Source organism: Gobius niger, assembly GCF_951799975.1.
Source record: "Gobius niger genome assembly, chromosome: 8".
Classification (NCBI taxonomy): domain Eukaryota; kingdom Metazoa; phylum Chordata; class Actinopteri; order Gobiiformes; family Gobiidae; genus Gobius; species Gobius niger.
In genome coordinates this window covers 11,423,579-11,447,832 of record NC_136859.1, presented here as the reverse complement: position 1 = coordinate 11,447,832, position 24,254 = coordinate 11,423,579, and the positions used below count along the sequence as shown (strand labels likewise).

Sequence of the window (24,254 nt, the reverse complement as noted above, 5' to 3'; positions counted from 1 at the left end):
ACAGAAACAGAACATGCGGGTTGGTGTCATGGACATTTTTATTTAAGAATAAAAGAATGATATAAATGTGTTGATCATTTCAGCTGCAAGCTAGCATGGTTATATGTTTAAATGAACTATGATGCGTAATTATGAGTTTAAATCTCATCCATTGCGATCCCAAGCAAACTACTACTTCAAACTACATAAATGTTCAGGAAATGTTTTATGAGTACACAAAGTAAAAAGATCCACAAGTACCACAATAAATGAGATGAATTGTCAAATTGTAATTTCTAAGCAGGAAGAAAACCAGGATTTTGCGAGGACTAAACCTGGACTAAGCACTCGACCTAGTTCTGTAGTTCTAGTTTAGACTTTACTTTGTTGTAGTCAGTGTTAATTTTGAGAACATATTTTAATTTAGTTTTAGTCTTACTCTTTTGACGAAAATGTAATTCAGTTTTAGTCGAGATTTAGTAAAAAATAATCTTCAATTTTAGTCTAGTTTTAGTCGACTAAAATTGCAAGTAAATTTAGTCAACTAAATTTAAGACAAATTTAGTCGACTTTGCATTTATAATATTCATTATAATCATATTTAATCTTGTTCCTCTGCTTCATGGAGCTGCTCCACATGAACAAAGCTCAGAGCTGATCCTTTGGCAGTGAATTTACATGATATGAGGCTCTTTCAGACTGTCAATAGAATAGTGTTTGATTTGAGTCTCTTCTTTTCATTTTTATTTAGTCTTATTTTAGTTGACTAAAATATCTGGACATTTAGTCATAGTTTTAGTCTAATGAATAACTTTAGTTTAGTTTTAGTCCAATTTCAGTCGTCAAAAATGTCTCTGAGTAAAATTAAGACTAAATATTTTAGTCGACAAAATTAACACTGGTTCTAGTTTAACTTATAACTTCCGCTTTGTAGAGTACGCACCCTTTTTATCTCATTAAATGTGGAACTATGACAACAAAAATATTATGGTGTAAAAATGAAATTACCAAACTTCTCCTTCTTCTGTAAATAGACAGTTATCTAAGCGTTTCTAATTTGCATCTACTTCAGCTCTAAAGTCAGTTTTTGGAAACTGGACGTTCACAGATGTAGTAAATCGGGCGCGTGCAGGAGCTTTTGTACCAGCTTTTGTCGATGTCCATGTTACCCTGCAGCATCACACAGTACCCTTTGGGTGAAGTGTCAGACCAGTAGCTGAAAATAAACAGTGTTCATGATTATTACAAAGGCAAAAGAAGGTTCTACAGCTTGTTGAAATGGTTTGAATATTTTTCTTATATTACAGGAGAGAACTAACTCGAAGAAAACCAGCATTATGTTTTAAAAAGTTTTTAAGATTCATCAGCCCTTGTATATTCAACAATTGTGAAGATATTGGGCTGTATAATTCCTAAAACATGTTTGCTGTTATATTTTGGTTATTTCATGGGGGGTAATTTGGGAAAAAAATGATAAATATTTACTGAAAATACTGTTAGCAGCTTGTAAAAAGACTATTACCAACAAATGGTACAGAATGGAACCACCAACAACTAAAGACTGGCTACAAATTGTGTAAGGAATTTTGGAGATGGACATTTTGACCCATAGACTGAGGACTGAAGAAGAGCAGTGTCAAGAAAAATGGGAGAAATGGACAATTTTCACTCCAGCGTCACATTGTTAAAACCATTTTCACGGTAAAGTTTTACTTTTAATATCCCAAGTGTCCCATGTTTGTATTGTTCGAAACTTAAAAACAATAAAAAGAAAGTTACAAAAAAAGTTTCATCAGCCCAGCATAAAAAAGGCTTTTAAAATGTAAATAGAGAATTATGATGTGGGAGGAGTGCCTTGGTTTTTTGTTTATATTTTTCTTATTGTTTGACATGTTTTCGTGTAGTTTATGGAATCATGCACATGGTAGATATCATCCATAGAGGGAAATTTTATGATGTAAAAACAATAATAAATTTGAAATATTTGAGTTAGAAAATATTAATGATGAATCGAGAGGGAAGAGGAGGTGCATATGACAGGTTTTAATGCTTTTGAAAATAGGACTTATTTAAGTAACATCTGTTGTAAGTAATACAATTTTTTTTTCCAGTGAAGCAGCAATTTAATGAAGAAATGTTGGGAGGAAAATTTATTTTTATCTGAATTTGTAAGTTATTAACAGGAAGTGACATAGATAAAGGTAAATTCAAAAGCAGTTTGACTCATTTCCTATTTCTACAACATGGTTGGCATGGCAACGGTTTAAAATTGCCTCTATATTTGCCTCTGTCACTTCCAGTCAGGGCTCAATCACAAAAATGGTCAAACTAATGAAAGCTGGTAATGTTTTTGCAAAATCTGTTAACTCGATTAGATAGATAGATAGATAGATAGATAGATAGATAGATAGATAGATAGATAGATAGATAGATAGATAGATAGATAGATAGATAGATAGATAGATAGATAGATAGATAGATAGATAGATAGATAGATAGATAGATAGATAGATAGATAGATAGATAGATAGATAGATAGATAGATGATTGAAAGTACCATAAAAGTGAAATATTCAAAGAATATAAGCACGGCACCTTAGACTCGGATTCAGTTTATCGCCATTGACCCAAGTGTTGCCTCGCAGACCAATCCAGTACGTCAGGCGTCCACTCTCAGTCAGAAATTTCTAATGAAAGAAACAAGTAGTTTTATTATATTATTATTATTTTATTATATATATTCTACACATTCAGCCAGTTGTGCTTTTGATCATAAATCATAAATTACTGCTACAGAGACTTAATACTGACTTTGTTATTTCTGGAATAGTCCTGGTTATCGTCCTACTTGACCAACAGAACATTCTCTGTGTGTATAAATAACATTATGTCTGAAGCTACTCCTTTGTTGCATGGGGTCCCTCAGGGATCCACCTTGGGGCCGGTTTTGTTTTTGTTGCACATCAGCCCTCTTAGAAAAATCATCAGCTGTTTTAAAAATGTCTCTTACCAGATCTATGCTGATGATATTCAACTGTACTTTTCGTTTAAGGAGTCAGAGATGCACAGACTGTCGGAGTTAATGGATTGTCTTTCAATTGTAAAGTCGTGACTTTGATAATTGCTCCTCGGTTCAGTCGAGCGTCAGAAATCTTGGCATTTGGTTTGACCTGTCTCTGTTTTTTGACAGCCAAACTGTTTTTTCCAATTGAGAAACATTGCCAAGTTGAGGCCAATTGTATCCAACTCTGATCTAGAATTGATGATTCCTGCTTTTGCCTCGTCTCGTGTAGATTATTATAACTCCCTTTTTACTTGTTTTAACAAATCTGCAAACGCTGCAGCACGGCTTTTAACAGGCTCTAGAAGACGGTCGGTCACACATTACTCCCATTTTATCCTCTCTGCACTGGCTCCCCATCAAACTTCAAATTGAATTTTAGAGCGTTGCATGGTCAGGCTCCCAAATATATGTCTGACCTGCTGTGCCCCTACTCCTCCGTTCGCACCCTTAGGTCCTCGGGCCAGAACCTCCTCACTGTCCAAAGGACCCACTTTAAAACCAGAGGTGATCTGTCCTTTAAAGCTTTTGCTCCCAAATTGTGGAATGACCTTCCTCTGTCGATTTCTTTAAAAAACAGCTGAAGACATGGCTGTTTGGATGAGCTTTTAGTTGAGAAGGCTGTGATTGTTTCAATGTACATTTTTCTGTAATCGTTGTTATTTTTTGTGCCCCTGTGAAGCACTTGGTGATTTTATCTGTGAAATGTGCTGTATAAAAAAAAGTTTCTTCTTCTTTGTTTGTGGAAGTGGACAAAAGGCAAATCTCACTTTAGATCGTGTGTCACAAATACTTGTTGCTTTTGACCGCGGTGTGAAAAACTCTGGGTAATATGCACAGTCATGAAGACACAGACCTGCACACTGTAGCTGCTGATGACAGCCAGGGCTCCTCTCATGCTTGTGCAGTTTGCCTGAGCCTCATCCCAAGTCTTTCTCAAAGACGCCAAGAAAAAGCATGACTCGCCAAACTGCAACCAGCCAGGGGCGCACTGAGGCGACTGGCGACCTAACAGACACCAAATACATTGAAACACGGATATTAAAATATAGTGCAAATTCAGAACACATTATTGTTTTGAGTATATTCAACTGATTTAGATAATCATAGGTGTAGATAATGTGACATATTTCTATTTTTATATTTTTCTGACTGGATTCGTTTCTGAGAAGTGGATGTTTTATCGTTGATGCTGTGGGTGCTGCTTACGTTTGCACAAAACTGCAGACGCTGGTTCCAGGAAGCGATGCTGTAGTTGATCTCCGTAGACGGCACCCGAGGAGGCATTTTGGACTGAAAAACAAACATGTGCTGCAAAATGTCAAGGCACTATACATGGGTTTTTATTTTCATTTAGAGGCTTCCTTTTTCTTTGTCTTTAACCTCTTAACCCCCACCTGAACCGAGCACACTTTCCCCAAATCTAAAAGTTTCTTGATTGTCAAAATGGCAACGAAAATGAGAAGAAAACGCAACAAAAAGAGTGACAAAAAAAAGCAACAAAAACATGATGAAAAAGTGATGCCACAAAAAAGCAACAAAAATGTACCTGAAAAGCAACAGAAACAAAACAAAAATATGACAAAAACACAACAAAGTTACGTTAGTTTTGTAGGTCTTAGCTTTCACATGAGGTGTTACACTGGTCTATAGGCTTTTAGATTTGGATAAAGCTGAACTGGAGAAAATGCGCCCGGTTAAGGAGGGGGGTAAGAGGTTAATTCATGAAATAATTCATCTTCTTTCTTTGAGCAGCTGTTTCACAATATTCCACAGGAGAAGGCAGAGGTAACATTCAGTTACCACATACTGTGCGGTAATGTTTCAAATAATGATGTTAAATCTAAACATCCAGTACCATTCGATAAGCACAATACAACAACAAACAACAAATAAAGATCTCATCAGACTCAAAAGTATATTAAAACAAGCACAAGCATTCAATCCTCTTTCAGTTTAAGAAGATTTAAGAAGAGGACATTATAATTTAAGAGGTTTGCTTTGGTTAGAATAATAAGAACTAGTGCCAAACAAAGATGTGTTCCAGTTGTCGGAATGTAGCTATTTTAGGAAAAACATGTACTGAACTTGTTAAATTGAGCATCGCATAACAGTGATATTGTTATAGAATGTGAATTTGATGTAAAAAGTTTGTTTTCAGGTTGTTGAGTTCAGCGTTATTTTGTCTTAATTTTAGTCAAAGTGACATTTTTGACGACTAAAATTGGACTAAAACTAAATTAAAACTTTTTTCATGAGACTAAAACTATGACTAAAATGTCCAGATATTTTTGTCGACTAAAATAAGACTAAATAAAAATGAAAAGAAGAGACTAAAATCATCCAAACTATTAAATAACTATTCTATTGTCAGTCTGAAAGAGCCTCACATCATATCATGCTCTGAGCTTTGTTCATGTGGGAGCAGCTCCATGAAGCAGGACCTTGATTAAATATAATTATAATAAATATTATAAGTGCAAAGTCGACTAAATTTGTCTTTAATTTAGTCGACTAAATTTACTTGCAATTTTAGTCGAGAAAAACTAGACTAATATTGAAGATATTTTTTTGACTAAACCATCCATTTTCGTCACTAACACTAAAACTAAAATAAAATATGTTGTCAAAATGAACACTGGTTTCTTGACATAGTATGCATGGGGGGGGCCTTTGCTTCTGCCCAACCCTTTTTTGGTTGCAATGATTTGGATCTTATATGCAGTGATGCTTTGAATGTGAGCAAACAAAAATACTTACTTTCATTAAAAATATAATAATTTTAATAATCTTAAGTTTGACAGATTTCTTAAAATTAGTTACCCAAAATCAAAAAGACAATTTGTCTAATTTCAAGAAAATCCTACATATTTCTAGATTACTTATTGCTGCATGTGAACTTCTCTTAATAAATCTTTCTACTAGTTTAGATTTCCTTATTTCATGCAGAACATTTGACCTCAAAATATTTATTTTTGTCTGTGCAGCAGGACATGAGTTTTACTGCTACAGCTCAGACAATTTCCTGAATTTCCCTTCACCCCCTTGTAAGATAAGATAAGATAAGATAAGCATTTATTGATCTCACAATGGAGAAATGTACTCATTACATTCAGCTCTGTGGGCAATAGACAGGAAATGTGAAAATTATTACTTAAATAGTAAATAGTGGCATCTTGTATACAATGACTACCAAGGAGTTTGTGGGGACAAAAAGTCCTTATTATTTTATGTTTTCAAGTAGAGACCTACACTTCACACGCCACAATTTCAGGTACAGTATTTACTGGGTTTTGGGGGAAAATAAGTTTTTCAGGATAAAACTCACGCTTGATGGCAAGTATTGCAATGACAAGGATCAGGATTAGACAGATCACTCCAACGCAGGCACTCACACACCTCCACAGCCTGATGTCCTGAAAGTATCCTACAGAGTATAAGCAGTGTTAGAACAATGCACCTTTGAAATGAGGTAATGACCAAAAACATATATAACACAGGGTAAATACCAGCTTTTGCCTTTGAAGGTCCTGTGACAAACTTTGTCTCCTCGTATAGGTCTTCTGTGGGGCTATCAAGTTTGGAGTAAAGGTCTGTTTCCTCTGAACCAAAAGCAAAAGTAGGTGTGTGAAACTGACAGAAAATAGTATTCTCTATACACTCACAAATTTATCGAATTAAAATCATGTCAATTAAGGACGACACTGGATCTCTAGAACTAAACAATGTGTCAAGTAGCGCTGATCCACAGCACGAATAATCCTGTTTCCAAAATGACCCAATTTTGAAACAACACGACCTTTACACTGCTAAGAAAGTCCAGAAAGCAAACAAAATACTTTTAACAAATGCTCTTTTCCTGTAGTTAATAATGCTTTCTTGTACCTTCACTCTTAGCCGCACTTGCTCCTTCATCCTTGGCCACGTTCGTCTCAGCTGCTTTGGTGATCTCCTCCATCTCCATGACTCCTTCTCCTTTTGGACAGAAGCTTTCAGTTTTGTCTTTTCAAGTAGCCTGACCAGCTGACCCTGAGTGTTATGCAACATTGCATCTGTCACGAAGCACAATTTAGGTGTAAAAAAGAAGAAGCAGGGGTGTAACACCAAAACTTAGATTGTGACCAAATGGTGAAGACACTTCCCCTTTAAAAAGTGTCCTTCCCCTAAACGTTCTGTGTTTACTGTAAGTGTCTTTGTTAATTGAATATTGAGATGATGTGGCATGAGTGTATATTCATCAACCTTTATTGCAGACTCGAGGTCCAGTTAAAAACGAAAAAACAAACACACAACAACATTTAGAGCAGACAACTGTACCAATGCTGCCACAGTTCAGACTGGTAGCGCGTGGCACTGACTTTGATGTTTGTCAAGCTCATAATAATCATATTGGCACAGTTGTTGAGCCGACATATAAATCTGTACATTAAATTTCTCAAAACAGCATGAAAAGTTCGGATGCCAGCAGAAACAAATAAGTGGCTGGCACTCTCCCATCGAGGTCTTTTCAGCAAAATTCTTAGACAGTCGTTATATGCCACGTTAAGTTTCCGTATGCTCGAACGTTTATAGTTTGACCACAGGTGTGCTGTATAAAGTGGGGTACAATAGGCATTAAACAGTGTCCTTTTCACTACATTTGTACACGCACCAAACCTGCGCACAAGAATATTAGCCTGCACATACATCATGCGGCACTGTCGGAGCACGTCATCATCGTCTGCCAAATCATCAGAGATAAAATGTCCCAAATATTTGTATTTGCTGCACAAGGTCAGATTATTCCCGCACAAATTAAATGACGGAAAGTTCAAAACCTTATCGTCTCTTGTTCTGCAAATCATTATGACACTCTTGTTTGCATTATATTTGATGTCATAGTCCACACCATATTTGGAACACACGTTTAAAAGTTCCTGCATCCCAGCACTGCTTGGACTAAAAACAACAACATCATCGGCGTACATGAGATGATTTACAAGAGTAGACCCAATCATACAGCCGGTCCTGCACACATTTAACAGTTGTGACAATTCATCCATATACAAACTAAACAGTACAGGAGAGAGGATTCCACCTTGTCTCACTCCATTGGTAACACCAAATGGAGCCGACACACTACTGCCCCATCTCACCTGCATCACCTGGTGGGCGTACCAGTAGGCCAAGATTCTCAATATATACTTAGGTACTCCTCGCTGACGCAGCTTGATAAATAACTTTACATGGTTCACACGGTCAAATGCCTTGGATGCATCAATGAAGCATATGAGCATAGAGGAGTTTTTACTCTTATACTTTCTGATAATTTCCTTTAAAGCAAATATGCATAAGTCTGTGCCATGCTTTGCCTTGAAACCAAATTGGTTATCTGCAGAGTATATCACATCTTGTAATCTACACAACAGTACTTTCTCAAGGACCTTTGATACAATGCTGGCAAGGGCAATGGGCCTATAGTTGTCCGAGCTTCCCATTCTACCCGCTTTGTCCTTTATGACTGGGACCAGGGTGATAGAGAGGAGTGCATCAGGCAGAATCCCATGGGTCATACAGCTGGTGAAGCAAATTGCCAGAAGGGGAGATAGTCTATTGCTGGCATTTTTCAGATGTTCAGCAAAAATAGCATCAGCACCACAGGTTTTATTGTCTGTCAGCTTTTTTATGGCTTGATACACATCATGAGCCGTGACACTCATACATTCGACCATATCGATAGCCTCTACATTAAATTGTTCAGTGTGTATACAGTTGAAGAGAGCATCGTAATGCTGTTTCCAATGCTCTACTATGTTGTCTGGACCAGAAATGCCATCCACAGTACAGGGCAAAGTTGTCTTGTTGCAGTTAAGGGAGCGTATTTCTTTCCAGAACTCCATAACATTGTTTGTCAAGAGCTTCCCAGCCAATGAATCTGATCTTATGCTTTGCTCATTCTTTGTGATGAACCTAATGGCGTACTTGTATCTAGCATTAGTGAACTTTTTGTTTTCAAACACAGGACCTTGTCGAGGTTTTCCAGCCTGTGCCCACTCCCTTGTAGCTTCACGGGCCAGTTCATGGTACCCAGCTACGTACCTATTCCACCCAGGCCGTTTAACATTATTGTTTTTCATCCGTTTACAGTAGGGTTTACCACTTTCAACAAGAGCACTTACTATTCCATTATAGAATGCACAAATGTCCCTCCTGTGATTCACGTCAACACAGTTTGGATCAGTACATCTGATTGCATCGTAAGGTAAATTAATTCTGCTCAATAGTATATCAGTTTGAATGAAATAGGACATACGGTCTTCCTTAGTGAGGGCAGACCAGTCCAGCTTTCCTTGGAACGTAGTATTGTTGCTTATAGACAACACCGGCAACTGGTCAACTGTATAGACTTAAAGAACCAAAGTTGACTTTGGACAGCAGTGATGGGGCAGCACCGCCTGGAGAGATGGCCCCAGGACCAAATCAACTGTGACCTTTAAGTCTGGACATAAAGTAAGACGTGATTCAAGATTAACAAAAAGTACAACAGTTAACTTTATTTTTATTATCACAATTGTCTTAAAACATAATAGGCCTATAAAAGGAATAGATAAGACATTTATTGACATTAAAATATTATTCCCGTACAACGAGTGGTAATTTGCATTTGCTATTTCAATATTATGACACCAGAGTGAGCGTGTGGCAGGGGCGAGAGCGAAGCTATGGTGAGACCGAGGCCGGGGCGAGGGCAAGCTGGGGCGCTCGCGATAGGGATTAGACACAGCACAGCAAATAATGCAAAACAAAAAGAGAACTGCAAATCAAAGATAAGATAATCCCTTATTGATCTCACAATGGAGAAATTCACTTGTTTACATTCAACTCTCAAGAAAAACACTCAGGGATTGCAAACAGTTAATAGTAAATAGAGGTAATTAAAAAAAAAGGAAAAAAAATAAACAATGAGAATGCAAAGCAAACATTAACATGTAAGCAAATAATAAAGAAAATTAAAGCCACAAAAGGCAATACAGGCCCTCGCCCCGGCGCCCAACTCCCTCCCTATAGCGAGCGCCCCAGCTTGCCCTCGCCCCGGCCTCGGTCTCACCATAGCTTCACTCTCGCTCTCGCCCCTGCCACACGCTCACTCTGGTCTCGCAATCACCGTGTGCCTCTAACGCTCAGACTCTTTTCCTTTCTGTGTGGAGTTTGCATGTTCTCCCAGGGAACTCCGCTTTCCCCACCACTAAAAATATGTACAATAGGTTCTCCTCTAGGGCTAGGACTCCTCAGTAAAAGAGATTTTTAATCTCAGGGGGACTTTCCTGGTTAAATAAAGGTCAAATAAAATAAGATAACACAAGAATCTTGTAATATTACTCAAGTAGAGGTAAGAAGTCATTTATAGCTACCCTAATGAGTACAGTTTCCCTGCGCAGTTGGGCAATCACAGGCGCCCCTGTGGCGAGGCCCAGGTTGGGATCCAGAGTCCGAATCACAGGACGTTTACACAGATGAACAATCCGTGGACTATGCTTGGTCCACCCAAGACTGTATAATAAGTTGATGAAAACGTATTTTCTATATCACATAAAGGTGAAAAAAAGTATTGAAATTGTTTCTCAGTTTGTATGCATTTCATTTCAGAGTCTGAAGCACCAGATATGGCAACGGTCGACCCTCCAAAGTCCGAATTATAGGATGTTGCCACAGATGAACAATCCGTGGACTATGCTTGGTCCACCCAAGACTGTAGTAATGTAATCTAGTTTAGTTAGATTAGTTAATTAGTTAGTTATTAAAATTCAAGGCATATGTGTTGACCCTATAAACAATGAGCTTGAGCTTCTTACTAGAGTCCGAATCACAGGACGTTGCCACAGATGAACAATCCGTGGACTATGCTTGGACTATGCCAAATGGCATTCTGTCAAATTCATATAAGCCTAGTGTTTTGGTGAAAGCGGTTTTCTACCTATCCTTTGGGTCCATTTCTACCTGCCAATAGCCGCTGGCGAGGTCAAGGGTGGAGTACCAACACGCTTGTTTGAGACAAGTGAGGGATGCCTCAATCCTGTGCAAGGGAAGGCGTCCTTATGGGTTAACTACACTTCCAGTCCCAATAAGAAAAAACAAAACATGCAACCGAAACAAACGCATATCAAAATAATCAAAGTTCAGCTACCCCGCGCAATATGTCCTCTCCTCCTGACATACTTGCTTCCACTCTAAAGACTAAATGAAGGTAACATGAGTGCTTGTTCTGTTATTATCAGTGTGTAGAGTCTTCACAGTCTAGCTTCTTGGGATGCTAGCGTTAGCCACAGTGCCGTAAACAGCTGCCGGCCACATGATCTATGGGCCTTCATTTATTTAGTATGTCTTTGGTCAGAAAAAAGCTTGCATAATACCGTTAACTTTGGAACAACATAAGCCATTCTCCAAGTAAAACATTTGTATATTAGCATGACAGGATCAAATTTAATACGTTCTTGTTAGATTTTTCATTATATTTTTGTCCACCATCACGGTTTTTTGCCTTGCTGTTGTGGCAGTGGGCCCTCACATCCACCGGCAGCCTATTACGTGCCACCTGAACCTTTAAGAGGAGGTATCCTCACCTGCCGGCCCCCTTGGTCGCCTCTGACGTCACCCGCCGTTTGGGAGCTGAGCACGGAGCACGAGGAGTGGAGCCTTGTCCTACGAGATTGATCCTCTTAACATTAAAACGTATAACAACTAAACTCCTTCTTGGACACTGGGATCCGGAGTGCGTGCCGACTAAATCTGCGTTGCCGGGGCGCATCGCACGCGCACAAGGCTCCGCTCCACCTTTACACTCACGGCCCGTGCTACATGCTCGGCATAGTCGAAAGCTTCGGTAAGCCACCTCGTTTCCAAATAAACATTGATTTAAGGTCAACATCTTCTAACCTCCCGCTGTCTTTAGTGGTGGCGTCAAGCGGCTTTTACGCACAAGTCGAAGCAGGGTAATTCCCCTCTTGTGCGGTGCCTCGTTCGAAAGAAACTTCTGGTAAGCATCCTAACCCTCAAAACGAAACGAAATTTGTAGATTACATTAGCTCATTTTTGTATTTTTTTGTAGCGTGGCATATTGGATACGGCCACGTCTTGGATTGCCATCTATAGGCTGCGCGCGGCGCGCTGCGTACGCTTGGCAGGTATTTTTTTGGTGTTTGGCCTCTCGTGCTACGTATGGTTATGGACATTCTTACAGGATATTAATTCCCCAAATTTTATCTCTAGGATTGGGATACTCGCGGGTCTCTTCTCTCCGCTCCTCCCTCCTCCTCCCCCATCGTTTCCTCCGTTGCCCATTTGAGACTTTCCTGCAGTGTTTTAGTTCGTTACGCACAACAACAACAACAACAAAAACTGTCGCTGTCCACTGACGCCGCCGTCGGCTGGACCGCGGCCGCAAAAGGCTGTGCTGAAACTGCGCCCGTGGACCCACGCGCATCACGGGTAGGGCCTCCGGGCATAAGAACACTTTGGGGCTGCTCGGTTGAGGGAATCTGTGCAATAACTCGTGTTCACTTGGTAATGTGTTCACCTGGTAATTTTAATTGAAAACGAAAAAGTAGTCTACTGAATTTTACCTGTTTGCATTATTTTGTTTGTCTCCTGTTTTAACATTTACAAAATAAACTGTATATTTTCTATATGTTGGTCTACTGGTCCACTCTCTCTCTTATCTGCGCGAGCCTTATTTATATTAGTGTCCCTGGCACTAGTCTACTCCAGGGTGGCGTTGTTCGGAAGTGACTTGATTGAACCAATAAGTAAAACTGCCCCACCGGCCATTACACTGTAATCAATGTCAAATTGTCTACTTCCATCTTATTTTTGATCAAAATCACTATTTCGAAGGCAAATCCAAGGCTCTATAAGCTGCTTTTTCAATAAGGGAGGTAGGGGCGGTTTCTCATCATCGCAGGAGCACATGGGCTCTGTTAAATAGTAAACAATATTGAAAATTTCAGCCGTGCCGTATGTCTGCGGGTTTTCCACGGTTTTTAGATATTTTTGGGCGGGTTTGGCTGCCCAGACCTGGCAACCCTGATCAACACTGCAACGCTTCGGGAGCTAGACAAAATGCTCCTGGAGATCCAGGACAACTACTCATGAATATGCTGCAGTGTGTTGATCGGTGTGAGTGTTGGGGTGATCCTCAACACTGCGACGCTTCGGGAGCGAGACAAAATGCTCCTGGAGATCCGGGACAACTACTCATGAATATGCTGCAGTGTGTTGGTGTGCCCCTTATCATCAGCAGCATCATAATCAGTGTGGCTGGTCAACCCCTGAAGTTGTCCATGACGAAGACTCGTCGTGCCGTGGTGTTTTTCTTTTTGACCACCGTTACCTCCATCATTATTGGTTTGTTCCTGTCTCTCCTCATTCAGCCGGGAGCAGCTTTTGCACGAGTCTCTGAGGAAACTGCATCCACTTCTGTAGATGTTTTTGACTTTCTTTTCGACTTTGTTGCTTCCCTGTTTCCTTAAGTCCTAGTAGCCGACTTCTTTTACATGTTTCAAACAGTCCGTGTTTACATTGATGAACATGGACATGAAACAGTGAAGGAGAATGCACCGAAGTGAACGGCCCCAACGCCCTGGGCCTCATTGTGTGGGCCTTCATTTTGTGGCGTCGCTCTGAGGGAGGTCGGCCCCGCTGGAGATGCGATAATCAACCTGTTCAAATATTTAAATGCCAAACTCAGGACCTGGTGGACCTCATTTTGTGGTACCTGCTTATCGGGGTGGTGTCCCTGATTGCCTCGAGCGTTCTCGATATCACAGACTCGGGGAGCTTTGCCAAGCTAGGGCCTTTCGTTCTGACTGTCATCCTTGGGCTCATTCTCCAGACCTCTCTGCTGTTGCTGATATTCTGGTTTAAAACTAAGCAAAATCTGCTCTCTTTGCTCTCTCCTGCTCTGTTTACTGCTCTGTTCATCTCCTCCTGCTCGGCCACACTTCCCGTCACTATGCAGCTGTGTGAGAGTGGCCTCCACATCAACAAGGCCGTGAGCCGCATGATCCTCCCCCTCGGCACCAACAAGAACGGCACTGCGGTGTACGAGGTAGTGGCCGTCCTCTTCATCGCACAGCTCAACTTTGTCGTGTTCAACCCTACCGAGCTCCTCATTTTGTGTATAATCGCACGCATCACCTCGGTTGGGGCTAAACTATTTTGTCGAGTTGCACTTCTTAGCGCTTCTGCGCAGCCCTCTGCCGCTCTTTCCAGCTTCGGACCCAAACGTGAGTTATTTTCTTTACATAAAATATTACTATACTGGTGTAATTTGATGACTAAAATAAAGATAGTTGGGAGAATAATTTTGATATATAACTATAGCCTATAGAAAGTGCAATGTAATACCGCGTAAATGTTCTACGGTGATATTTGGTTTCATAAAAAATAATGAATGTGGCACACATGTTGTAGGTCAAGCTAACAGCTACATAAAGACATTAAAGGTCCTATTTCATGCAAAATCGAGCAGCTTTTAGCCATGTTGTTATGCTATTTCCTTATCAAAAACACCCCCAGAATAGTTTTTGGCTTCATTCACGCAGTTCTCAGCAATCCTCCTGAATCCTGCTCTCTGAGCAGCTGCGCAGCCCTCTCCTGGTGAACGACTGAGTTGCTCAGTTGTGTCGTCACAGCGGAACGGAAGTGCTCGACGTCTGTAATGTAGTGCCTTACAGCCTGATTTGAATTTGTAAAACAGCGTTTTAATTATTTCTGTCGTAAGAAAGAAACAAAGAGGAAAAAAAAAGAAAAAAAGGATGTGCCCGAGGTGCTTCCAGGTCAGCTGGGGCCAAAACCATAGACTGTAAACAAACACATCCCCTGAGCGTCTGAACAGATGTTCAGATGTCATGTTTGCGCTGCAGCTGTGAAGATGGAGCTTGTTATAACCTACTCTGGACACACCTGTTCTTTTTTCTTACCTAACGATAATGTCACGGAGAAAAAGAAGCGCGTTTGGCAACGAGGACGTGAGTTATTCAACCTTCCTAAAGAAGAGGCCACTTGTCAGCGACTATCACCAAAATAGTGTTTTTCTGTGACTGTCTCTGATGGATGTTTGGTGAACCTTCGCCAGAATCAACGTGGATTAACTTTTGTAACCAACACGAATCCCATCACATAAACAACTCCTTATAAACTGCATCGCGAAGTAACTTCACTTATTGCTATTTATATTGCGGTAAAGTTGTATGTGCGGAGAGAGGGGGCGGAGTTAACTGAATCGAAGAGTTGTGTCTTCCGGGTTTGAAAAATACCTCCAGAAAACACTTATATTTATCACAAAAATGAGTGCTCAATAGCAGTAGAGGATGCATATGCATAATGCATAATGCATCACTGGTCACGCTCCACAATACCTGCAAGAACTCATATCACGGGAACCCTCCAACCGCACCGTCAGGTCATCCAGTAGCCTCCACCTCCATGTTCCTCCAACCAAACGCCGAACCATGGGGGACAGAGCCTTTTGTTCTGCTGCCCCAAGGCTTTGGAACAGCCTCCCCGTGGAGCTGAGAGAAACAAAAAACCTGGACTTTTTTTAAAGCTAAATTGAAAACTTTCCTTTTTAAGAGAGCTTATAATTGTTGATGTTTTTAATGTGTGTGTTATCTTGTTGCACTCTGAGATTCTCTGAATGAAAAGTGCATTACAAATAAAATTTATTATTATTATGTATTATTATAAATGCCTATACTTAACTTTGGAATGGCTAAAATAGCATGATACAGATCCTTTAAAGGAATAGGCCACCGTTTTTACATACTTTTTACATACAACTATAACGTAAGGCGTAGGAATACCAGGAGTAGTTTGGCATCCGCACAGTAAAGTGAAGATTACTGCGCAGATTTCGAACTACTCCTGGTATTATTACGCCTTACAATATAGTTCCCCCTTTTATCCGCTTAGAAAATCCACATTGTTAAATTTTGTGTAATTATAGTTTGTAGTGGAACACTTCACGTAACCATATTTAAATAGGGAAAACGTGTTTTGGAACTATAGTGGAGAGAGGGAGAGGCTAATTGCTAACGCCGTGCGCTGTGTTTACGTGATTGAAGGCACAGGTGAAGACCAGACAGGTCCTAAAGAACTCGTCAAAGCTAAGGTAACAACATATCTCAGTATGTAAAAACGGTGGCCTATTCCTTTAAGTCTTTATGTAGCTGTTTCTCCTCACTGGTGCGGCACATCCCGCCCTGATTACCTTCTTGACACCGGGCTCACACCAAGCGGAAGCCTGCTCTAGTCTACTTCCTTCACCAGCCCCCCTTGTGCAGGAGCGCGTGGAGGTGGGTTTGAGACGCAGCTTTTGCGCAAGAGCCAATTACTCACAGGTGTTTGTCAGATCTTGTTCTGTGGTTGGTGGCCGCCGCCGGAAATGGCTCTATATTTGATAGCGTTGAAATTTTTTTAACGCTAGGCTCCGCTCCAGCCGCCCGTATGTCGCTGCTCTCCTGTGGATTTCCGGAGGCTTCTTTCCGGTCGCCAGGCAGCACAGGGAGTGAATGGAAGCTCGCGGCTCTAGGTCTGAGCGCGGTGTCAATAGGCAGAGGTCACACCCTTGACCCAGTAGCGACGCCTCCAGGCCAGGTGATACGTACTGTACTGTACTGATGATAGGTGTGTTTAAGATGCCGTTGCGGCTCGCCTGGATGATCGGCGAGAGTAGCCGGCGCAACGGGGGCGGAGAAAAAAGTCTGAAGCCCATCCGACCGCTCCACATGCAGAGAACAACGAGAGTGGCCTCAGATCACGCAGCGTCTCGTTCAGATATCGCGTTCATTTAAAGTTTATCTTAAATAAAAGTCATTCACCTCCTGCTCTGTTTCCTTTACTCCAGAGACATCATTCTTCATCAGAGAAAACTTTCCCATTTGTTTGTTTGTTCAAGTTTGTGAGATAAAACACGTCCTTTTAAATCATTAGTTGTTCTGTAAGAGCATCAAACATGAGCTCTATTTTAGGGGGCGATGCATAACTTTAATAGTTTCAGTCATAGTTTATTTGTTCAGATCTAAAGAGGAGAGGGGAGGGGGCGAGGAGCACGTTTGTGATCACAGCAGACTCGTATCCAATCACCTGAGCGTGAGCCGCGGACAGGTGGGCGTTTTCCCGTCATGCACGGGGCCGTGGAGCCGCTGCAGTTGCCTCTGGAGAGATGCAGCGGCTGATCAAGTCGGCTGCTCTCGTTGGGGTCTCACGATCTTTCCGTGCCCCACATGCCCGTGACAGCAGAGCCCGTCTGGAGCAAGTCGGACAGAAATCTAACCGGCATGCACCGTGCGTCTGCAGTCGGATGTCAAAACTGCGTCCGTCTGGCTCATCTCGAACACACCTAATGAGACATGAATCATGGCCCATTAGTAGGCCTACAGTGTGATTGCATGGTAACAGTTAGTTAGTAATTTGTTAGTTTGTTTTTATCATCAGCTTCTTTGGCTTATTTCAACATTTTTTTTCCGGAAAAGACAATATTTTACATTATATTTTAAGCAGCTTGCCAGCCCAGGGTGATTGTGCTGTACCTGTTGAGAGCCACTGGTGTTGAACGTGAATATTTGAACTTTTCTTGATTAAAAACTGCCATTTCACTGGTGTAAAACTATGGTTCACAATTAATGAAAGAAAAACCTATGGAACCCTTGTCATATGCAGCTCAGTGTGTGCCTATGCCACAAAATACATGCATGTTTGACTCCAAATCACCCTTGTGACCCTTGTGACCTCCCAAGGTTTGATGCACCTAAAACAGTTGAATCATTTTATATTACGCAGTGTTTATTCTATTCATGATATTATTTTCTGCCCTCCAACAGAACTGGAACTGGAGAGCGTGAACCTTCCTATGAGGAACAACATCAGTGACGATGAAGCAGCGCTTTAAGTTGTCCAAGTTGTTTTTGCTCCTGTATCTTCACCTAACGTCTCTTATCCTGCTTTATTCAACCAACTATTTGGTCTTGTCCCATATCTATCAAAAGTAAGATTGTTATCATGTCATCTAAAGGACAATTTGTCTTATTTCAAGAAAATTCTACATATTTCTAGATTACTTTTTGCTGTGTTTGAATTTCTAATAAATCTGTCTACTAGTTTAGATTTCCCCATATCAGTCAAAAGTAAGATTGTTGTTGTAATGTTATCTGCAAAATGAAAAACGCTGTATTTGACATTTTCATGTTTATTTTCAACAAATGTTTACAATAATTTACAAAAAAATACTTTGTGCATTAAATACAGATGACTGAGAAAGACGAGAGCTGTTTTTTATCCATAACATTTTTGATAACTTTTACTGTGCTTGTCTTGCATTATGTGCGTCCATTTTTATTATTAATAAGCAGAGGTGGGTAGTACTCTGATATATTTACTCAAGTACATATACTCAAGTAACGTTTTCAACTAACTAACAACTAACCCATTATCTATTTGATTCTCATGTAAGCTTTTTGAGGAGGACGGGTGTGTTACCTCATATACTGCAGACAGGGGAGAGCTGGAGGGAGGCAGGGAGTTGTTGACAAAGAAGAGCAGCGCCTCCTCTGGCCTCAAAGACACACGCTGACGTATCAAGAAACACAACTGTCCCACTGAAAGGAAAGATTGGGAAACGGCCATGGAGAGGTCAGAATATAATATGTAGATTCATTTTACCAAAGGAGGAACAGAAACACTACTAAAGGGGGAACAGAAACACTACTAAAAGGAGAAAAGGGTCACGGTGTCTATGGGAGGACTATAAAGAGAATTACTGCAAACACACATTTGTACAACTTTTATTGAATTAACCGGCTTTGAAATGTCCTTTTGTAGCAGACCGTTTATGTATACTTTACATATTTCTGTTGTTTTGAAGTTGTTTTTCTTGCTTGTTATTGACATTTGATGGACCTTCAGGGTTTGATGTTTAGCATAAATAAAACTGAATGAAATGGCTCGTCTTGCAGTAGATTAGCAAAAGAAAATTCTACATATTTCTAGATTACTTTTTGCTGTGTTTGAATTTCTAATAAATCTGTCTACTAGTTTAGATTTCCCCATATCAGTGAAAAGTAAGATTGTTGTTGTAATGTTATCTGCAAAATGAAAAACACTGTATTTGACATTTTCATGTTTATTTTCAACAAATGTTTACAATAATTTACAAAAAAATACTTTGTGCATTAAATACAGACGACTGAGAAAGACGAGAGCTGTTTTTTATCCATAACATTTTTGATAACTTTTACTGTGCTTGTCTTGCATTATGTGCGTCCATTTTTATTATTAATAAGCAGAGGTGGGTAGTACTCTGATATATTTACTCAAGTACATATACTCAAGTAGCTTTTTCAACTAACTGTACTGTAAGTTGTTTTTTCATCCAGTACTCTTTACTTCTACTTGAGTAATATTAAAATAAAGTATCTGTACTCTTACTTGATTTTAGTTTTGTTTTTCATCCATTTATGTCACTACTGAAAAAACTACTGAAACATGAATCGCATTTTTACACTCATTGTACTTTTTTACTGGTACTTCAGTAAATATGTTGGCTCCTCGACCCACCTCTGTTAATAAGAAATCAACAACAACAAAAATAGTACTAACACAAATCATGCTCCACCCCAGAAATACTGACACATGTAAACCCAACCATTTAGCCATCTTTAATGAAGTAACGTATAGGGATTAATATAGAAAATAATAAAGGTGTTTAGCGTTGCAAAGAGCTCCACACAGTCACATCGCTCCTTCTGTCTCTCGTCTTCTCTTCCTCTTCAGACTTGGCATCAACACTATCCACATACTGGCCAGATGCAGTTACATTTAACTTTCAGAAAGCTCTTAGCTTTTAAGTAAGCTGATTTTAAGTGCTGTGGTTGTAAACGTCCTGCCAATGTATTAAAAAAAGCAAAATAATGAATAATTTAGTAAAAGCTTAGCATGCAGTAATATCCTTGTTGAAGCATGAGCCTATTGTGCATGTTTTTGGGTCCCAGAGTACCAAGGGTGAACATGCTAACTCAGAAAGGACCTTAAGGGAATCAAACTAAAAAAAACTAAATTAACAAAAAGGAATTATATATAAAGTTATAGCTTATCATACACAGAAGACGTAATTTTAACATCAATTGTGTGGGTAAAATATCGTTGATTGTAGTGTTGTGTGATTTTGAATCCTATTAGCAAAAGCGGCCAGGGAGCAGATAGGTCTATGCCAAGCCTCGTTCTTAGTCTGAACCTTCAGCCGTAGACGCTCTCGTTGCTGTAGGTCATGTAGAGGAATAAGTCGTCTTCATGGTGCTCCTACAACACACAAGGAACAACTCTGAGCAGAGTAAGCAAACTTCATTATCGTGACTTCTCATAAACACGACTGAGGCACCAACACAATCATGTGGAAGAGAAGTTTCAAACAGACATGTGGCAGTTTTATTATTTGCAGCCTGATATCGATGTTTGAATGATCAAATCAGTCATAGGCTGATAAAAAAGAGTCATTTTCTTTGTAACGTGGGTCTGTGCTTCACGGAGCTCAAAGGCAGGACATCAATGCGCGATCTTTTTACTTCATTCAGTCAGAGCTAATTTTGGCACTATTTTCAGTAGATGACGCTCCTTACGTTTCCCTCGCCGGATCAGCCCCACGCCTGCTTTTGTAACTGTTCAAAAGCAGGACTTTGTAAAGAATAAGAAAACACTAAATGTATTCTGGCCGGCCCATGGCCACTTTCGCCACATGAACGCAGTAAAATGGGAAATGGGGGAAATACAGGACATTTATTTATCTATGACTAATGACTTACATCACTATATGGACGAGGAAACCTCCGCTGTTTAGCGCCTCGCCGCTAAAGGCAGCACAGTGAGACGCTCGGAGCAGATGACCCGCTTTGAGACACGATACGCAACTTACAGAATGAAGCAGTTTTCGAGACAGTTACATGACCAGGTGTTACTGAAAGAGGCTCCGACGCAGTGTTTCGAAGCAATCTGCTTCAGGAAGAGCGATACAAGCTCCGGAGTGGCAAGTTTTTTGGCCTTCACTACAAGATACAAGAGTGAGGTCAAAATAATATGATGTGATGATTAAAGATTAAAGCGGGAATCATTTTTTAATACCTAATGTAGATACAAATTTGGTTTACAATTTATGTTTCAAACTAAGATTTACTTCCATCATTATTAACACTTATCACATAATTGCTGCTTTCGCAAATGTACCCATTATCTATTTGATTCTCATGTAAGCTTTTTGAGGAGGACGGGTGTGTTACCTCATATACTGCAGACAGGGGAGAGCTGGAGGGAGGCAGGGAGTTGTTGACAAAGAAGAACAGCGCCTCCTCTGGCCTCAAAGACACACGCTGACGTATCAAGAAACACAACTGTCCCACTGAAAGGAAAGATTGGGAAACGGCCATGGAGAGGTCAGAATATAATATGTAGATTCATTTTACCAAAGGAGGAACAGAAACACTTCTAAAGGGGGAAAAGAAACACTACTAAAAGGAGAAAAGGGTCACGGTGTCTATGGGAGGACTATAAAGAGAATTACTGTAAACACACATTTGTACAACTTTTATTGAATTAACCGGCTTTGAAATGTCCTTTTGTAGCAGACCGTTTGTGTATACTTTACATATTTCTGTTGTTTTAAAGTTGTTTTTCTTGCTTATTATTGACATTTGATGGACCTTCAGGGTTTGAAGTTTAGCATAAATAAAACTGAATGAAATGGCTCGTCTTGCAGTAGATTAGCAAAAGAAAGTCCTAATTGTTAAACGCTGCTTTTCTTGATCACTGAGCAAAAATGTCTTTAGTTACAGACATGTAAGAAAGACCGAGAAAGGGGTTTAACAAAGAAAGAAAATTGTGAGATAAATACATAAAAATACAATATTTAAATTCATTTGAAACAATGAAGACCAGATGACTACTCTGTGAAAAGATATATGCGCCTCTGCAGACCTATGTATTCCAATAAAAAATCACCCGTTCCCAGCTAGAACAGGCATCCACAACATTAACAATGTCTAGACTGTATTTCTGATTAATTTAATGTTATCCTCATTGAAAAAATAAAGGGCAAAAAAAGAGAAATGTAAAACTTTTGAACAGTAGTGTAAAACATATAACATACAAGAGGCCGATAGTAGATGTAGACAGAAAAGTGTCATACTTATCTTACCTGTTAAATCTGAGGGCACTAAATACTTCTTTTTGTCCAGTTCTGGTGCTCGGGACCTGGGTGCCCGCTCAACAATGATCTGAATAAAACATAAACACATAAACATGTTAAACTTTTAAATAAGTAATACTTTATGGAGTTGTCGAGGTCGTGTTTGATACTCACTGGTATTTTGTCGGGATGCTTGGCCCTGACTCTCTCTCCCTCTGCTCTTCTCACCTCAAGAGGCACAGAGCGCTGGTAATGACTGCTCATCTGAGACAAGAAAAACAACCAAATTGTTGGTTTGATCAGGAGCTATGATGTTACAGTAGTAGTACAGATGAAAAGCAACATATACAGTAAGTAGAGACTTAATGAGTTAGCAACAAAACATAGTTATTCTAGAACAAGTCAACGAGTGGAAAAGTAGGCAACACTAGAGAACTTATGCACAATTATAACATAATCTGAGACAAGAAACCAGTTAAAAGTGTAAGGTGTAAAATGGTACACTACATTTGAAGTTTATTCTTGTAAGGTAAATTCTCTTTGGCAAAAACGATTAAAATCGCTTTTGAAATCACGTTTTAGCACATTGCCAAAATATAGCAGAAGGATATTTGTTTTTCACTGTCCTAGTCGAGCGATTCTCAAACCTTTTTCCACCAGAAACCCTGTATAACAAATGTGTTATTCCAAGCACCTTCAGGGCCGAATGGAAGCTAGTGTCTAAAGCAAGACTTATTATTGGTAAACAACAAGTCTACATCATTGTTACAACTGCAAGGTCTACAATAGGACCAAACTAGAAATATCCAGGGATAAAACCAGACATAAGGTAAGAAAAGGGGAAAAGTCAACAAACTCCACTAAGTCAGCAACGAAAACAAGCTCACTAAAATCAAGAAAGACTGTAGGAGAGAACATGGACTTGGAGTTCAATTTATAGCCTGCAGAGGTTGTGCAATGCCCTTTGGTGTTACTTTAAAGTCTATAACATGATCCACACACTGCAGCCTCCCAGCAGCAGCAGAAGATATGCCCTGGCCCCAGCGGTTACGGTCAAGCCACGCCTCTTACAACATCTCAGAAATAGGCAAAACATAAACTGGTTGCTATACTTGTTACTTGACCCCTAATCGTTCCACTAACTGTGAAATTCTCAAAGCGTTTTCTAAAAGGGGCAATAATCAAAAGTATCATGTGTTATGCAAATTGAGTAGTTAACTGGTTGTTAACAATCTACTGATCTGACTGCGGGGAATTCCAGGTTTTAAGACCGTAAAAAGAAACATCTTGGCTGTCTTTAAAAGTCTTTATTTCAGGGGTTAGCAGGAGCGATTACAAAAGCCACGTCACTGTGGAAACAACAGCAACGCTGCACATGCCGTTACATTAACAACATATTAGCCAGATAAACTACACTAACTGTAACAGCGTTTGGCAGCAAAAAACATCCATCTCATGTGGATGTCGTCATGTAATTTTTCTTTGCGGATGTTTTATGGAATCGTCGGTTTGCGCTGACGCTAGCCAGCGCAGACAATGCCAAGAAAAGAAAAGGGGCCCACTTCTTCTGCACGAACAAAACGTTCTTACTCACCTTTAAAGACGGGAAACGATGCTAAAGACAAAATCACAACACAATCTGGTCCCGGGTGCTTTCTCTAACCAGTAATTGAAGAAAATATTCAATATTGTGGCCTAAAATGTCCACATAGCGGACGAGTATTCCCGTGCGCCTTGAAAAGATGTCGACTGCTCCAGTTCTTCTGTCAGCGCTCCACGAAAACAACAACAAACCCCACAAGACCCGCCCCGTCTCAGCTGCGGCCAATCAGAGACCAGGAATTCCTCCAGCCTGGACTCACGAACCAATCAAGGCGCGCCAAGCAGTCCTGTCACAAGCCTATTGGCTAATGCTGATGTCAATGTATTGTTGACCTCGCCCTAGTTTTCATGAGTGACAGGTGTTTTAGCGTATAGTGAGCTCGTAAAAGTGTGCCAAACAAACGA

General features: G+C 40.1%; 2 protein-coding genes across 2 annotated transcripts; both read right to left on the bottom strand.

The window, feature by feature from the left end:
- Positions 1–1,059: 1,059 nt before the first annotated feature.
- LOC306966718 (natural killer cells antigen CD94) lies at positions 1,060–7,101 on the bottom strand (the record flags this gene model as incomplete). Its single annotated transcript, XM_079561531.1, has 7 exons — positions 6,926–7,101; positions 6,550–6,642; positions 6,369–6,467; positions 4,250–4,333; positions 3,897–4,048; positions 2,575–2,666; positions 1,060–1,195 (listed from the first exon to the last, which is right to left on the bottom strand). Exons 1-7 carry the CDS (start codon positions 7,002–7,004, stop codon positions 1,060–1,062), a joined length of 735 nt encoding a protein of 244 aa, XP_079417657.1. The 5' UTR covers positions 7,005–7,101.
- Positions 7,102–20,235: 13,134 nt separating this feature from the next.
- LOC306967203 (gamma-aminobutyric acid receptor-associated protein-like 1) lies at positions 20,236–24,028 on the bottom strand. The gene is made up of 5 exons (XM_079562124.1): positions 23,842–24,028; positions 22,422–22,511; positions 22,257–22,335; positions 21,343–21,461; positions 20,236–20,371 (listed from the first exon to the last, which is right to left on the bottom strand). The coding sequence occupies exons 2-5, from the start codon at positions 22,509–22,511 to the stop codon at positions 20,309–20,311; spliced, it is 351 nt and encodes a 116-aa protein (XP_079418250.1). The 5' UTR covers positions 23,842–24,028; the 3' UTR covers positions 20,236–20,308.
- Positions 24,029–24,254: the final 226 nt, after the last annotated feature.

What these genes read in the sequence shown, in the direction of transcription:
- LOC306967203 (XM_079562124.1), bottom strand. Translation starts at nt 22,511, where the DNA reads ATGAGCAGTCATTACCAGCGCTCTGTGCCTCTTGAGGTGAGAAGAGCA. An exon ending in AGTGCCCTCAGATTTAACAG is followed by an intron (nt 21,462 to 22,256) that starts GTAAGATAAGTA and finishes CTTTCCTTTCAG; the next exon opens with TGGGACAGTTGTGTTTCTTG. An exon ending in CCCTGTCTGCAGTATATGAG is followed by an intron (nt 20,372 to 21,342) that starts GTAACACACCCG and finishes TGTGTGTTGTAG; the next exon opens with GAGCACCATGAAGACGACTT.